This window comes from Pleurodeles waltl, chromosome 9 (genome assembly GCF_031143425.1).
Source record: "Pleurodeles waltl isolate 20211129_DDA chromosome 9, aPleWal1.hap1.20221129, whole genome shotgun sequence".
Taxonomy (NCBI): domain Eukaryota; kingdom Metazoa; phylum Chordata; class Amphibia; order Caudata; family Salamandridae; genus Pleurodeles; species Pleurodeles waltl.
Genome location: NC_090448.1, coordinates 204,492,714 through 204,510,823, shown reverse-complemented (window position 1 = coordinate 204,510,823; position 18,110 = coordinate 204,492,714). Strand labels below are relative to the sequence as shown.

Here is an 18,110-nt window from a genome sequence, read left to right as displayed (position 1 = left end):
GTTAACAGCTTGATAGGCTATCTGTAAATCCCCTGATAACAAAGGGCCTATGTATTGACCTGACCTTTCTCTAGCCATGTAGCAGAGGAAGCCACCCTCTTGAAATTAACAAAGAAGGCATTGGGGTATTCCCCCATCTGATACTTCAGTAACACTGAGCTTGGAACATTGGGATGCACTTTTAAACTCTCAATGGTTTCTGTTGGTTTCTGTAATGCATTCTCATGCACCATTTGTTTATTGGCTATCACTGTTGACTGTAACTTTAGGGCGTCTTATAATTTATCTCTTTTTTTTGTGACATACGCACTTGTTCTTCCATTACTAGCTCAAGGTGCCGTTCCCCCTTGGCTAATTGCAGTTCTATGTCGTTCAGAGTAATTGGGTTATCCAGACCCTATCAAGTCCCTTTTCAGTTGCCACTGCTGTAGGGTTGCATAGAGGGGCCCCTGTAGTTATAGTAATATAACAGACTATAAACATCAGTGAAGGAAAAAGTACTTTTATTGTCTGGATTTTTAGGGGGAAAAATACAGATGTGAGGTCCTTGCCACTTTGGTTCACTGATCTTAATCCCCTTTCTCTGTTCTTCCTTACATGTCCCGAGTTTTTGACGGACGCCGGCTCCGTCAGAGAGAACAAAGAAACTTGGTCAGGTAAGTGTACCTCTTTCTGTCTAAGGTTAGTGTTGAGGAGGGTGGGGAAGGAAAGGGCCCATGCACGTGTGGGGAAGGGAAGAAATGGGGAATAAATAAAAATAAAATATAACTAAAGCACACCGAAAGGATATACTGTCCACCAGTGAGTGCTTTCACCTTATTTCCCTTTTCCCTGGTTTGTTCCCACAGTTAAGGCTAGGTATCTTAATCCTTCCGCCTCCTCCTTCCCTCTTCCCGAATTTCCTGAAAGCCACTTCCAGCCCCTGGTTCGTACCTGGGACAGCCATGTCCCTCCTGGGACGTGGCGGGAAGGTACAGCGTTGCCTGGGTCCCCTGACAGGATCCTGGGGTGGTCCTCGTCTTTGGTTCCTCCCACCAGACACCGGCTTCGGGTGGTTTCAGTTCCCTCTGCACGTGCGTCTTTCCTCGATCCCAGCTCAGTGATGTCTCTTCTCTGTTCGCCTCCCATTTCGTTGCTCTCCTCCTTGGATTCCTCTGTACTCTCCCTGTCGCGGATGCTTTCGCTTGTTGATTCCTACTTTTGTTTCAACCGGAAGCTTGGTTAACTTCTAGTTGCTCTTCTCTGACATGTGCCTCCGACGATTCTCCATTACATTCATCTTGCCATGTAATTTCCTAGTTTACAAGGACATCACCAGAATGTTGTTACAATTACGTTTTATTCATGTTCCTAATGTTTTGAAGACTCTAAGGGCCAGATGTAGCAAGCAGTTTTGCCCATTCTGTGTCTATAGGAAAATGTGTTCGTACATATGGCCCTTAGTGTTTCAATGGTGCTTAGAAGAATAATCCTACGATTAAGCACTATCATCTCTCAGTGCCCGCATGTCCAAAGATTTGGGATGCTATTCTTTCTTTTTCATTCAAAAAGATGGCACTCTAGGTGAAGACCAAACACAACCCCTAAAAGGTGCCCCTTAACCGGAATAAATATATTTCCTGCCTTAAATTAGCTATCAAGTAAAATCTGTTTCGGAAGCCAAATCAAATAAGGACACCAGGATATAGAGGGTTGTCATCTTGGAAAACTGCTACCCTTGCAACTTTGAAGCCATTTTTATGAGGGACAAGGGTCTTGTGTCGGGAAATTTACCTAAAGTTAATACAAATCTTAACTGTCTATTCAGTAAGTCTGTGGTATATTGCAGGCCTGTGCCTGAAGAAAGAATAGTAATTTCAGGAAACAAATTCCCAAACAAAGGTATTGACACAATGCACTATTAACCAAAAGACTGCATTTCCGGAGAACCCACCAGATGTTAATGTCAATTGGGAAGGTACACATGATGGGTGAGCTAGGCGTGTTACAACAAGGGAGGGATTTGTAGCACATTCTTTGCATAGAACACTGGGGATTTGCCAGTTTCTGTCAAATTTCTTTGCAATAGCCTGTGAAATGTTATACTATGATGAGTCAGCCTTTGACTTTCAATATGATGATAATCAATTTGTTCAAGCTGATAAATTTTCAGTTTTTAGATGTGTCAAGTATAGGATTATAGCATGCTCTATCTTGGGTATGGAAAGAAACATCCTTTTCTGACCACTTCCAAATAAGTATTTAGCCAAACACTGTTTAAAGCAAGGTGGAAAGGCTATTTGACTTAAACAGTGCCACATATTTAAGACTGCAATTTCAGTGCTGATGCCCTGGTTGGGAAAGTGTATTTGAGTCAAAGCAATTTTTCCAATCTTCAGAAGCTTATAAACTTTCTGAAAGGATTAGCTCTGGAAGAGAGTAATACATTTCTGTTTGTTCTGTATGGCACGCAAAGTGCATATTCTTTGGCTTTATTTTGTTCATTTGAAACTTCCATCACTTCCAGGGAAGAAAAGGGAGAACGTTCCCTAATGTTATTCGGCATTCTGCAACCAATCAAATTAGTCTGTGCAATCACACCAGTGATAACTGGACTCCAGACAGCCATCCACATTGGATGCAATGCTTTGGCACTTCAGGACTGCCATCCCTAGGGGAACAGTAGGTCCAAATCAATGTATTGTACATGGAATAGTCTATCACTATTATATTACAGAATAAATCTGATGTGGGGTGGGATGTTTTCGTCTCCTGCTGCTCAGCCCTGTGGAGACGTGATAAGCCAATCCACCAACACTTTAGCAAATGAATGTATAATAGAGGATAATAGGACAAAATATGAAACAGAAGTCAGCGGGCAAAGTTGTCACCATTTGGGACCTTGTCAATTTGGGAAGAATATGCCACAACATAGAATGGGAATATGTAAAACAAATTCAGAGGAAGGGTACACCTGATACAAAATAAATAAGGAGATCGCATATGGCAGTAACACAGGGCCAAAAACCAGCAGCGTCGACCCCCCTCCCTCGAGCAGCAGAAGCTGCAAACCTTTAACAACGAAAGGATAATAAATTATGTTTATTTTCCTTTTGTTGTAAAAGCTTTGCAGGGAAAGGATAATAAACTAAGTTTATTATCCTTTTGTTGTGAAAGGGGCGGGGCCATGTGGGATTACAGGGATGAGGAGTGCGCACTGTGCACTCCCCTCAGTGCGCATGTGTGTTTGGCCTGCCGTCTCAGGCCGGCCAAACACATGTGCGCACTGTGCTCTCTCCTGCCCAGCACTGTGTTGTCGGGCTAGAGAGCGTAGGCACAGGCTCCCAGTCTGCCTGGGATCGCCCTCCCTGGATGCTCCTAGCCAACCCTAACACTGCTCTGAACAGTGTCAGGATTGGCCACAGGGCAGGCTGGGAGCCTGTGCCTGTCTGCTGAGGAGACGGAAGAGCAGCGGCACAGAGGTAAGTTTTTATTCTCTTCCCAAATTAGTTTTTTTCCCTCTTCCCTCCTCCCCCAGCCCCTCACTTATCTATGCGCATCCCCGCCCCTTCAAAGCACAGCAAACCTGCGCGCTGCCAAAAACACACATTACCCCATTAGAATCCAACAATCCATCCAGAAAATTATTTAAACTTTTCACAAAAGTTACAATCCCTAATGTCTTCAAAATGTGCCTGCCATTATTTTTAACACTGGGAAGATCACTGACCCTTATTCAACAAAGTCATACTGAAAACGTTGGGGCAATATCCAGTACCTGTGAGCCATGCTTCTGGCCCCATACACATATCTGACTCTTTACCATCCTGTTAGAAATTGTATTTCTAGTTGGCAGAAACATGCCCCCTGACCAAGTATGGACCACAATCATAGCTAGGGTAAGTCGGATACACAACCTAAATTAGCCTGTGCTCATCCTTTGGTAGCTTGGCACAGAGCAGTCAGGCTTAACGTAAGAGGCAATGTGTAAAGTATTTGTGCAACACCTGATTACAGTAACACAGTGAAAGCCATCACAAAAAGACTCCACATTGGTTTAGAAAAATAGATAATATTTGTCTGAGTAATATGGGACCAAAACAAAAAAAATCCAATCAGTACTTTTGAAGTTATAGCCTTTTTAAAAATACAGCTCAGTGCACGTGAGAAATGCTGGTGTGCTTATCTTCAAGAATGTACGGCCCCATCGGGGACTCCGCAAAATCCTAAGCCATCAGTCAAGCAGTATCATTATAGAACCTAGTGCTGAGAGCGCATTGGAATTGAGTGATCAATGCGTAAATGAAGAACCCTGTCAATTGCAGCTATGATCGAGGGCTTAACACAATTTCTTTGACTTGCGCTATGGCACCTTTCTGTTTCGATGAGGCAAAACACAAGTGGCTGCTGGCGAGGAGGTTTGGAGGGATCTTCAGAGTGGTGCTCGCTCAGTGGGAAAAACGGCCCAAAACATTGCACCACAGTCACTTGGGACCGCACAGTTTTTCCTTCTTTTCCCGTTGGAGCATGTCTGCCATCTGCGAGGCACCTGGCACACTGTGCTCCCAATTGCAATCGGTGGGCTCTGACCAGTAGGACATGGAGATCTTGGTCTTCCAGGCAATGTGGAGGTTGGCGCTCGTCTATGTTGCTCAGTGTTGAAGTGTCCCCGTAGTTACAGCGCAGCCGTTCTCAGATGGCAGAGGAGCATGGCTGGCAGTGCGATGAGGCTGTTGACAACAACAGCCGATACGGAGCTGTGAAGAGCATTTCTTGGGGCATGGTGCAGATGGGGTAAAACCAAAAGCACAGTGCCAGGTCTTATAAAAGACTTTGATGTCCCTGAGACTTTCACTACAGGGGGCAAGGAGCCAAGCCCTTGGAGTTTGCTGGGTTAAAGAGGTTGTAGTGGGTAATCTTATATTCCCCTCATTGTAGAGGCAGCCAGCCAACACTGCAGAGTAAGTTGCAAAGTGGTAGTCCCTCATGGCAGCACAGCAATCAGCAGACCAACACAGCAAAGCAATTGTCAAAGTGGCAGTCCAAGCTGACAGCACAGATCCTTTTAGTTGCAGAGTATCCTCAAGTTGAACTGGTTTGATTGGTTTTAGTGTCCAGCAGTACTTATACCTAAAAGGCCTTTGATGTAGGGGAGAAGTCAAAGGAGTTCTCTGAAGTGCATATGGGCCTCTTTCATGCTAGCCCAGTCTGCCAGGCTATCTGTAGGGGGTAATCAGTCCTTTGTGTGACGACAGGACACCACCTATTGAAGTGTAAGTGTGACTCTCCCCTCCCTTCCCTCTGCCCACGAAGACCCATCAGTATGCAGATTAATGCAGATGCAGCTGAGGGTCCTGTGTTTGTGGCTGTCTAGAGAGAAGTCACAAAGTGTAGCTGTCACCCAGCCCAGGCTTGTACCCAGAGGAAGGCTAAGGCACAGAATGGTCAAAGTAAGTACATGCCAACTTTCCAAAGTGGCATTTTCATACTTACAATTAAAATCCAACATCGCCATAAGCTGTGATTTTAATTTCAAAGATACCAAACTGCAAATTTCTATCTGCTCCCAATTGGGAATTACACTTAAAAGGTGATTTAAGGCAATCCCACTGTAAACCTATGGGAGAGATAGGCTTTGCATCAGTGGACAATGAAATTAAGAGTTCCCCACTACATGGGCATGATAAATTAAAACATAGATGTCCAACTTTTTAAATACACTGCAGCCTGCCCTTGAGGCTAAACATGGCCTACCTTAGGGGTGACTTATATGTAATAAAAAGGAAGGTTTGGGCATGGAAAGTGTGTGCATTCGCTAGGTCGAAATGACAGTTTAAAACTGCACATACAGGCTCTGCAGTGGAAGGCTTGACTTATACTTGAAGACTACTGTAATGAGTGGCACAATCAGTGCTGCGAGCCCACTAGTAGTATTTAAAGTACAGGCCCTGGGCACAGCTAGTGCACTTCCTTAGGGACTTACAATGAAAGTAAACATGCCAGTTGTGGATAAGCCAATGTAATCATGTTTTAGAGCACATGCACTTTAGCATTGGTCAGCAGTGGTGAAGTGCACAGAATCCTAACTGCCAGCAAAAATTAGTCTGACAAAAAGAAGGTCAGAGCGCAAATACTTAGGGGAAACAATGCCAAGCATGCCAAGTCAAACACATCACTTTTGACCATTCAATGTCTGAGTCTGAACCAGGTTGTGAAGCTAGTCACAAATATTGAAGTGTTCCACTTTCCTGTTGAGTAATGCTTGGTATCATGTCTGAAAGAGTTCTATTTTTCCGTTCACCCTTGACATTACGTTTTTTTTCAGTGTTTTGTTCAAGTCCCAATTTACACCTTTAGAAGAGAACAATATAGCCACAACTTCACATCTGCAGATCAATCGCAAAACCAATGGCAGATCCCAATGGTTTTACTAACACCCTGTTTTGAACCTTACATGTTTAAGCATATCCCGGAAAAGAATTCACTCAGTTTCAGAATTAGGCAAAATCCAATTGTCTACCGATCCATCTCTCCATCTACTCCCTAGATGGAGGGAGAAATAGCTGGCTGATATTTGATAGTATAATTCCATCTCTTGTAATGGGGAATGCAAGCAATTAGAAACCTAATTCATCTAAACCAGCTGAGTTCACCAACAACTGCAAGAGAACTCAATAATGAATTATTAATCAGAATCAAAAAGCACATTAACAGTCAGAGGGCATGGGTCCTTGTACGAACCAACTTGGCACTGGCAAGTGGTCCTAGGTGAAATTGAAAGGTAAACTATAGGAGTCTGCTGTATTTTGTTATGTAGGCTATGCTAGGTTAATGCCCCCTTTATGTGGAGAATGATGTATTTGTTATTCGGTATTTCAGAATGTTTAAATTATTAAGTGCTGCAAATTCGATACCTGTCAGTTGACTCTTGATTATTGGCTGTTAGGCTGCTGTTTGTTTTTTTTACAATAAAACTTACTTTGGCTGTTCTTGCATTCTGATGTTCTCTGATGGTCTGCCTCACTCTAACGATACATTTTAAAAATATTACAGGATGCCCCAAGCTAATTTAAGCCTTTCTGGCTGCTCTTCAAAAATACCTGTATTGTCTTGTCCAAGATTATCTCCCCACAGACTTCTACCATAATCAGTCTCCCAGAAGCCTGAGACTGGCATCTGTAAATCAGCTCACAAATTGTCCACACACAGGTGAAACACCGGGTGGATGTACAGTCCAAGTACAAGGTTTAACCCTCCAAAATCCACTACCCTCAATCCGAGTATCAAAAATGATTGCCTTCAGATCACAAAAATAATTAAAACTCATCTATTCACAGTCACTTATGGTCATTTGATATTGTCCCAAACTTCCATGATCTGATCATAACCTCTCACTAATTTCCAGTTCTCATCTCCAAGTGGGTAAAACGTCTAAACTCACTTTATTGGCGCCTTGGCTTTTAAATGCTTGGTTTTGGTTTTCCACTTGTCAATTGCAACATTACATTAATTGTTGGAGACTTTGATATACATGAACGCATTCCCCCATGCCATCATTCCGTTTAAATTTGCATACAATTGTTTTGATTATATCCCTTTATGTTTACAGTAGTGTAGACTAAATGGAAAGGGTGACAAAGCAGAAAAATTATTATAAAATATAATTATTGGACACTATACAGACAATATCTGGGTGTCAGAATTTACAGGGACTGTAGCAAGTTGGCTCTGTATGCACTATTTCAAAGTAAGGAATAGTATGCACGGAGTCCAAGGGTTCCCCTTAGAGGTAAGATAGTGGCAAAAAGAGATAATACTAATGCTCTATTTTGTGGTAGTGTGGTCGAGCAGTAGGCTTATCAAAGGAGTAGTGTTAAGCATTTGTTGTACATACACACAGGCAATAAATGTGGAACACACACTCAGAGACAATTCCAGGCCAATAGGTTTTTGTATAGAAAAATATATTTTCTTAGTTTATTTTAAGAACCACAGGTTCAAATTCTACATATAATACTTTGCATGAAAGGTATTGTAGGTAAGTAATTTAGGAACTTTGAATAATCAGAATAGCATATATACTTTTCAAATAAAACACATATAGCTATTTTAAAACTAGACACAGAGCAATTTTCACAGTTCCTAGGGGAGGTAAGTAATTGTTAGTTCTTGCAGGTAAGTAACCCACCTACGGGGTTCAAGTTTGGGTCCAAGGTAGCCCACCGTTGGGGGTTCAGAGCAACTCCAAAGTTACCACACCAGCAGCTCAGGGCCGGTCAGGTGCAGAGTTCAAAGTGGTGCCCAAAACACTTAGGCTTCAATGGAGAAGGGGGTGCCCCGGTTCCAGTCTGCCAGCAGGTAAGTACCCGCGTCTTCGGAGGGCAGACCAGGGGGGTTTTGTAGGGCACCGGGGGGGACACAAGTTAGCACAGAAAGTACACCCTCAGCAGCACGGGGGCGGCCGGGTGCAGTGTGCAAACACGCGTCGGGTTTGTAATAGGTTTCAATGGGAGACCAAGGGGTCTCTTCAGCGAGGCAGGCAGGCAAGGGGGGGGCTCCTCGGGGTAGCCACCACCTGGGCAAGGGAGAGGGCCTCCTGGGGGTCACTCCTGCACTGGAGTTCCGATCCTTCAGGTCCTGGGGGCTGCGGGTGCAGGGTCTTTTCCAGGCGTCGGGATCTGAGAGTCAGGCAGTCGCGGTCAGGAGGAGCCTCGGGATTCCCTCTGCAGGCTTCGCTGTGGGGGCTCAGGGGGGACAACTTTGGTTACTCACAGTCTCGGAGTCACCGGGGAGTCCTCCCTGAAGTGTTGTTTCTCCACAAGTCAAGCCGGGGGCGTCGCGTGCAGAGTTGCAAGTCTCACGCTTCTGGCGGGAAACGCAGTCGTTTTAAAGTTGCTCCTTTGGAAACAAAGTTGCAGTCTTTCTTGGGTGAACAGGGCCGCTGTTCTCGGGAGTTTCTTGGTCCTTCTAGAGCAGGGCAGTCCTCTGAGGATTCAGAGGTCGCTGGTCCTGGGGAAAGCGTCGCTGGAGCAGTTTTCTTCCGAAGGGGGGAGACAGGCCGGTAGAGCTGGGGCCAAAGCAGTTGGTGTCTCCGTCTTCTCTACAGGGTTTTTCAGCTCAGCAGTCCTCTTCTTCTTAGGTTGCAGGAATCTGAGTTCCTAGTTTCAGGGGAGCCCTTAAATACTAAATTTAAGGGCGTGTTTAGGTCTGGGGGGTTAGTAGCCAATGGCTACTAGCCCTGAGGGTGGGTACACCCTCTTTATGCCTCCTCCCAAGGGGAGGGGGTCACATTCCTATCCCTATTGGGGGAATCCTCCATCTGCAAGATGGAGGATTTCTAAAAGTTAGTGTCACCTCAGCTCAGGACACCTTAGGGGCTGTCCTGACTGGCCAGTGACTCCTCCTTGTTATTCTCATTATTTCCTCCGGCCTTGCTGCCAAAAGTGGGGCCGTGGCCGGAGGGGGCGGGCAACTCCACTAGCTGGAATGCCCTGTGGTGCTGGAACAAAGGGGGTGAGCCTTTGAGGCTCACCGCCAGGTGTTACAGCTCCTGCCTGGGGGAGGTGATAGCATCTCCACCCAGTGCAGGCTTTGTTACTAGCCACAGAGTGACAAAGGCACTCTCCCCATGTGGCCAGCAACATGTCTCGAGTGTGGCAGGCTGCTAAAACCAGTCAGCCTACACGGGTAGTTGGTTAAGGTTTCAGGGGGCACCTCTAAGGTGCCCTCTGGGGTGTATTTTACAATAAAATGTACACTGGCATCAGTGTGCATTTATTATGCTGAGAAGTTTGATACCAAACTTCCCAGTTTTCAGTGTAGCCATTATGGTGCTGTGGAGTTCGTGTTTGACAGACTCCCAGACCATATACTCTTATGGCTACCCTGCACTTACAATGTCTAAGGTTTGGCTTGGACACTGTAGGGGCACAGTGCTCATGCACTGGTGCCCTCACCTATGGTATAGTACACCCTGCCTTAGGGCTGTAAGGCCTGCTAGAGGGGGGACTTATCTATACTGCATAGGCAGTGTGAGGTTGGCATGGCACCCTGAGGGGAGTGCCATGTCGACTTACTCGTTTTGTCCTCACCAGCACACACAAGCTGGCAAGCAGTGTGTCTGTGCTGAGTGAGGGGTCCCCAGGGTGGCATAAGATATGCTGCAGCCCTTAGAGACCTTCCCTGGCATCAGGGCCCTTGGTACCAGGGGTACCAGTTACAAGGGACTTACCTGGAGGCCAGGGTGTGCCAATTGTGTAAACAAAAGTACAGGTTAGGGAAAGAACACTGGTGCTGGGGCCTGGTTAGCAGGCCTCAGCACACTTTCAAATCAAAACATAGCATCAGCAAAGGCAAAAAGTCAGGGGGTAACCATGCCAAGGAGGCATTTCCTTACAGGGACCCAAAGCATATTGTGGATGGTAACTACAAACGTGCATTGTTGATATTTCTTAGACTGCAAAGCCTCTGGTACCTTCTTCCGATATTGGTAACAGATCAAATAGCTCTGACTATAACCATTCCCACACTTTTATACCATTTTGGCAACATACACATGCTGCTTCCTCATAAATTCTTCAAAAATTCAATACAGATATAGTATGCGTACTAGTAAGATGAGAGTAGCCCTTAACAAGATCATCTCCAGATTCGTAGCTAGGGCTCAGTGTGCCTGATCTGGAATGCTATTACTTAGAAGAACAATTGAAATTAGAGCTAGGTGTATGCATGGCAGATCCCAAACCCCCTGAAGACACTACAGACGGATAAAGCATTGACATCAACATCGATAGCTTCAGTTATGTGAGGGTAATCCCGTTAAATGGAAGAAACAGATCAGCATCTTCAAAGTTTGTTGGTCACAGTAGGAAGGGAAGGTAGGCATGAAATGAACATTTGCCCATGAACTCCGACTCTGGTCGTATGAAAAGCTGGAGGACGTTGAACAGGGACTGGGAAAAATGACCTGAACCGCAGCAAGAATCTCAAAATCATTGATTTTTATGTGACTCAGCAATACAGTGCCCTCAGAGAAGAAGTTAATATAAATATTGAACACTCCAAACTTAAATTGGTGAAACATTTGGGCACTACATTTGTGGAAAACAAGTGGGCACGAAGAGAGGTTTCCTAATCGATAGATTCTGAAAATCCGGATTTAAGTACATGCAATTCAGTTACTTTCATTGAATTTACATAATCCCTAAAAGGCTACCTCATATTACTCTGAAAGTACCCGATACCTGCGGCAGATGTGGAAAGAAAAATGCATAATTTTTCCACATGGTAAGGATTTGCTCCAATATAATGGATTACTGGAGGGGAATTACAATAATACAAACTGAACTGCCTGGCAGACCAAGTTCTAAGGCCCAGTGATCTGCTTACTGGGAGACATGCCAAAACTCAAGTATGCCAAAAAAAACGGAAATTCGTCAATCTGGCTATATTTCTGGCTAAATGCCTAATATCCATGTCCTGTCGGTCACATGCACCCCTTAGCTTTGCAGACACTGCGGACATGGCACATCATTGGGATGCACCCTCTGATTTACTTTCGTACTACCTCTCTGAAATGCCACATGATAGGCTACTAATGTATGCCAGGCTGAACAGTGGCTGGATTTGTGGAATAAGAGCTAGTGCTTCATACTTGGCTAGTGGCTGAATCGTGAATTCAAAGTGTATGAAGGGGTTACTATCTATTGCTAAACCGGACAACAAACTGAGCACAAGAGGAATCTGCCTCAATTGTGTTCAGCGCTAGGATGCCTGTGGGCCAACGTAGCACTTTCATAATGTGTCAATAAATTATGTGTTGAGCAGTCTGAATCAACCTACTGGTGGTGTGTTTGTGCTATATAAACTGGCAATAATCGACATTACAAACCTATACCAAAGCACAGCATTAAAAACAAAAATCTTAACTTAATAATAGAGTAAGCTATTTGTGTATGGTTAAATACAGTAAATTTGCAGTCTATCAAGAACTCTGTTAAAGATTCTTCTTTGTGTGAAAAAGCACTCCTTGGCTTGAGACTGTGCTTTCCAGACAGGAGTTAGGTAAGGGAACAGCATGTATTTTGCTATAAATATTCATTTTTTTCAAAAACACTTGGGTATTAAGATCTACAGCCTTATGTAAGGAGGTTAACCTCATTAAAAAGTTAGTTGGGTACAATTATCGGTTAGTCTTTGACTATGAGCTGCTTATTTATGCAACACTTGACATGAACCACCAGTCAATGCAACTGACCCATGCCACCGCGGAAAGCTTGGCTGGAATTGCTCATGCGCATCACGTGGAATGCACGCCCTGACGCTGAGCTGATGAGAGGGGGGCTGAGTTGAAGATTCCGCTCGCCACCTTAGTTCATGCAGTGCTTAGCCTCACAGGTGATACTGTCAGGCAGAGTGACAACTTGTAATTACAGCTTGTAGATTGTAGTGAAGGTTAAATCAATGTACCAGGAGCTGATCAGACTGCAAACTTGCTTGACTCTTTGACCGTAGAAGCCAGATGGCAAAGGGTAGAAGAATCACAGACCCCGCCAATTTATGAGGTCACCGCTCCTTTCAGTAATGAAGCTGAATTAATTTCTCCTTCTTATGATGCCCACCAATTAAATGGCTGACCTCATGTAACATAATGCATACTGTTGCTACAATCAAACATTAAAATAGTGTTATGAATATTAAGAAAAATCATACTCATCAGTATGACCACAAGACCATTTTCTTACTGCTTTGCTGTACTAACTTCACATAAAAATGAATTTGCGGTGGCGGCGCTGAGTGCCATTTTGCGGCTTACCAGTCAGTTTCACTGTAGTCCTTGTTTGGTGAATATTTTCCTTACTTATTTGGTCTGAAGCCTCACTCGATGAAGACGTTTCTGGGATGTCATAGTTTGCGAGGATTTCGTTTTTTTTATCAGGATTAGACTGGTTCATAGATCTGTCGCTCCGAATGCCGGTGGACCGTACAGTCTTAAAAACAATTTAAAGCGAAACACATTATAAATAATGAGTAATAAATAACACAACATTTATGAAATCCGACACTTTATTGACAATCTATAAACACTTTAGATTATGAAAAGAGAAATACAGCTGCCTTGTCTATCTAAGTGTTTAAAAGAAAAACAGCACAATATCGGGTATTCGTCCAGCATCCCTGTTTTACAGATATACATATTGATGCATTCAAAACCCATTCACATGAAAAATAAGATTCTACCCCTTTGCATTAATAGGTACATTTCATCAATCATTTCCCAAACTCGGGTTGAAAAAAGTCAATATATAAAATGCAGATCCTAATTCCAATTTCGTTTGCACAATATTGATGACATTTGCCAGTCTAAAAAATACCCCGCTTTAAAGCAGAAACGTTATCGAACGCAGCCTCAATTATATGTGCGAACGTGGTTTCATTATTTTACATAGCTTTAAAGGCACGGGTTGTCTTTTGAGCATTCTCCTGTCCACTGCTCGAAAAACATCCTTTCCTGTCGATTTCGAATATTCTTTCTGCACCTTCTCTTTCCAATTAAAGTGGTTTCCCTTACTTACTCTCTTACCACAAACATATCTGAGATAAATAAATGCAAGTATGCTGCCATTTAAACTGGAAAGAGTGGACTTCCCCTGTGCAATAAATACAGCAGATACATCTTTCATTAAAGTTCGGACACGCAGCTACTGAGAACACCCTTTCTAAAACATTATTGTTGGACTTTTGCTTATGCAGGGTCATCCCCAGTCTTTTTGCCTCCTGCCTCCTATTTTTTCTGACCTGTTGGCTTTTCAACTCTGAGCACTTTACCACTGCTAACCAGTGCTAAAGTGCATATGCTCTCCGTGTAAATTGTATGTAATTGGTTTATCCATGATTGGCATATTTGATTTACTAGTAAGTCCCTAGTAAGGTGCACTAGAGGTGCCAGGGCCTGTAAATCAAATGCTACTAGTGGGCCTGCAGCACTGGTTGTGCCACCCACACAAGTAACCCTGTAATCATGTCTCAGACCTGCCACTTCAGTGTCTGTGTGTGTATTTTTACACTGTAAATTCGACTTGGCAAGTGCACCCACTTGCCAGGCCTAAACCTTACCTTTTCTTACATGTAAGGCACCCGTAAGGTAGGCCCTGGGTAGCCCCAAGGGCAGGATGTAGTGTATGGATAAGGTAGGACATATAGTACTGTGGTTTATATGTCCTGACAGTGAAATACTGCCAACTTCGTTTTTCACTGTTGCAAGGCCTGTCTCTCTCATAGGATAATATGGGGGCTACCTTTAAATATGATTAAAGCGTAGATTCCTCTAGAGAGTAGATGGACATGTGGAGTTTGGGGTCCCTGAACTCACAATTTAAAAATACATATTTTAGTAAAGTTGATTTTAAGATTGTGCGTTTGAAAATGCCACTTTTAGAAAGTGAGCATTTTCTTGCTTAAACCATTCTGTGACTGTGCCATGTTTGTGGATTCCCTGTCTGGGTCAGTTTGACAGTTGGGTTGTTTTTCACCTCGCACTAGACAGTGACACAAAGGGGGTTGGGGTGTAACCTGCATTTCCTGATTAGCCATCTCTGCTAGGAGGGAGGGGTGGAGTGGTCACTCTCATCTGAAAGGACTGTGCCTGCCTCTGACAATGCCGGCTCCAACCCCCTGGTGTGTGTCTGAGGCCTTGCCTGGGCAAGGCAGGATTTCACAAGTAGGTGTGAGTCCCCTTTGAAGAAAGGTGACTTCAATGACTAAAATGGGTATAAGAAGGGCACCCAACTCTACAGACTTTAGAAACACTTCTGGAACCAAGAGGAACCTCTGCCTGGAGAAGAGCTGAATAGCTGAGGAAGAAGTGCTGCCCTGCCTGTGACTGTGCTTTGTGGAGCTTTCCTGCAATGCTGCTTCTGCCAGAGTAAGAGGGCAAAGACTGGACTTTGTGTGCCTTCCATCTTGTGAAGAAATCTCCAAGAGCTTGATTTAGAGCTTGCCTCCTGTTGTTTGAAGTCTCAGGGACAGCAAAGACTTCTCTCTGCCAGCACCTGGAATCTCTGGAGAGACTCCTGCTCTGACAAGTGGTGCCCTATCCAGTCCCTGGGCCCTTGAAAGGAAAACTGGTGGAAATCCAAGGAAATCGACTTCGGACGACTTCGGACCGATGCTGCTGCTGAATCCGGTGACACCGCCTGCACCCGACGCCGTGACCTTCGCTGGAACGCGACGCTCTTCGTAGGCTCTTCGCAGGCTCTTCGCTGAAGTCCACGACTCCGTGGAAGTCGCCACACCACGTCGTGACCGACGCCGCTCGAAGTGCGCGGATTCAACGTTTCGCACAGACGCCGCGATCCCCGACTTCGCGCATAGGCTTGTTTTCACCCTTCACCAAAGGTGCTGTACTTGGGGGTCTACGCGACTCCGTGTCCGGCGCCACTGGTGTTGGCTTGTTGGGAACGACTCCGTCACGACGCTGTGTTAACACCTCATCTAAGCATTTTTGTTTCTAAGCGCTATTTTTGAGTTTAATCTTTAAAAATTCATAACTTGACTTGTGTATGTTGGATTTTTGTCGTTTTGGTCTTGTTCTGTTTAGATAAATATTTCCTATTCATCTAAACTGGTGTTGTGTCACTTTGTAGTGTTTTTCATTAAGTTACTGTCTGTGTTGGTAGAAATACTTAACACCTAGCACTCTGAAGTTAAGCCTACTGCTCTGCCAAGCTACCAAGGCGGTAAGCAGGGGTTAGCGGAGGGTGATTCTCTTTTACCCTGACTAGAGTGAGGGTCCTTGCTAGAACAGGGGGTAACCTGTCAACCAAAGACCCCATTTCTAACAAGTATACATTATAAAAACCCTACTGCTTAGTGAACTAAAGAAGCCACCCCCGTGTTTTTAGAAGGTTAACATGTGGTCACAAGTTCAAATCCAGATGGTCCTCCTTAGATCATCTTTGTTGGTCAATAAACGAGCACCACTGAGGTGGTTAATAACAGTGGCGGCCGGAAGCTTTAGGAGGGACGGGGCGTGGCGGGCGGGGTACACACACACACGCACACACACACTCATTCTTTCACACACAGACACGCACGCACATCCATTAACAACACTTATACCATTCAAACATGCACGCACGCACCAAACATTCATTTTAAAAGATCGCACACACTCATTCATGATGATAACCACGAGCACCACTGAGAGGAGTAACAATAACAATAACCATGAGCACTACTGAGAGGGATATCAATAACAACCACCATCAGCATCCCTGAGATGGGTAATAATAGCAACACAAAAGGTTGATGGATGGACTGCTGACATTTTTCAAACACTCACTCCCAGTCACAGATCTGGGGTGAATCCTTCTTTATTTTGTTTACCATGCCACCACAATTTGGACGTAGGCATATGCAAATCAGTCTTGACCCTGATCCCCATGGGAACAGTCCAGCCTGAAGTGCCAGGCCAGGTCTTCCCTGGACCAGAAACCATTATTCTGGGACCAGTTTCAGGGCATCACCCCTCATCATCCAGTCTAGCTTGAATCCAGTGGCACAGTGAGCAAGGGACCCATGTCTGGGCATACCATGGCCACTTACAGCGGCTTTAGCAACACAAACACTTGATGGATGGTGTGCTGAAACTTTTCAAACACTCACCCTCAGTCACAGATATGGGTTGAATACATTGTTCTTTTGCTTACCATGCTACCCCAGTTTGGACTTAGCCATATGCAAATGAGTCTTGACCCTGTTCTCATGGGAACAGCCCAGCCCGAACTGCCATGGCAGGTCCTCCCTTGCCCAGAAGCAAGCATCCTCGGACCGGTTTCGGGGTATCACCCCTCATCAGCTAGGCTAGTTTGTATCAAGTGAGCAACTGACCCACGTCTGGGCTTACCCTGGTCACTTAGGGCAAACATAGCAACACAACAAGATGATGGACGGAGTACTGAAACTTTTCAAACACTCACCCCCAGTCACAGATCTAGGTTAAATCCATAGTTCTTTTGCTCACCCTGCCACCCCAGTTTGGACCCAGCCATATGCAAATCAGTCTTGACCCTGCTCCCCATGTGAGCATCCCTAAAATGGATAACAATAACCATGAGCATCACTCGGGTAACAATTACAACAATCCTGAGCACTACTGAGGTGAGTAAAAATTACACTATACCTATAAGCACTACCGGGATGGGTAACAATGACAATAACCATAACCATGCACATCACTGAGTAAGTAACAAGAATAAGAACTATGAGACCCACTAAGAGGGGTAACAATAACAATAACCATGCTCACCACTCAGATGGATAACAATAACAAAAACCATGAGCACCACTGAGGTAAATAACATTAACAATAAGTACCACTGGGGGTGGTAACAATAATAAACAGCACCACTGAGATAACAAAAACCATGAGCACCACTGAGAGGGGTAACAATAACAATTAGCACAAGTACCACTTAAGTAAGTAAAAATGACAATAAACATGAGCACACTGATGTAAGTAACAATAACGATAACCATGAGCACCACTGAGAGGAATAACAATAACTACAAGCACCATTGACGTGAGTAACAATAACTATAACCATGAGAGCCATTGAGAGGGGGCAACAATAACAATGACCATGAACATCACTGAGGTAACAATGACAATAACCATGAGTACCACTAGGGTTAGTAACAATGATGATAGCCAAGAGCACTACTAAGAGGGGTAACAATAACCATGAGCACTAACGAGGAAAGTAATAATGATGTTAACTGTGAGCACCAGTGAGAGGGGTACCAGTAACCATGAGCACCATTGAAATGGGTAACAATAACCATAAGGACCACTTAGGTAAGTAACTATGACCATAACCATGAGGCCCACTTAGATGGGTAACAAAATCAATAGCCATGAGCACCTCTGAGGTAAGTAACAATGACCATGACCATGAGCACCACTGAGGTAAGTAACAATGATGATAACCATGAGCACTACTGAGATGGGTAACCATAACAATGAGCATCCCTGAGATGGCAATAGCCTTGAGCACCACTGAGTTAAGTTTCAATGACGCATCCCTGAGATGAGCAACAATAACCATGAGCATCACTAAGGTAAGTAAGAA

At 44.4% G+C, this 18,110-nt stretch overlaps 1 protein-coding gene across 1 annotated transcript in view; it reads right to left on the bottom strand.

Moving 5' to 3' along the window:
* Positions 1 to 18,110, bottom strand: part of CFAP20DC (CFAP20 domain containing) — a 1,731,599-nt gene that overhangs the window by 1,025,590 nt on the left and 687,899 nt on the right. Inside the window, exon 10 of the mRNA XM_069206541.1 lies at positions 12,794 to 12,968. Coding sequence (XP_069062642.1) covers positions 12,794 to 12,968 — 175 coding nt within the window. The remainder of the gene's footprint in view (positions 1 to 12,793; positions 12,969 to 18,110) is intronic.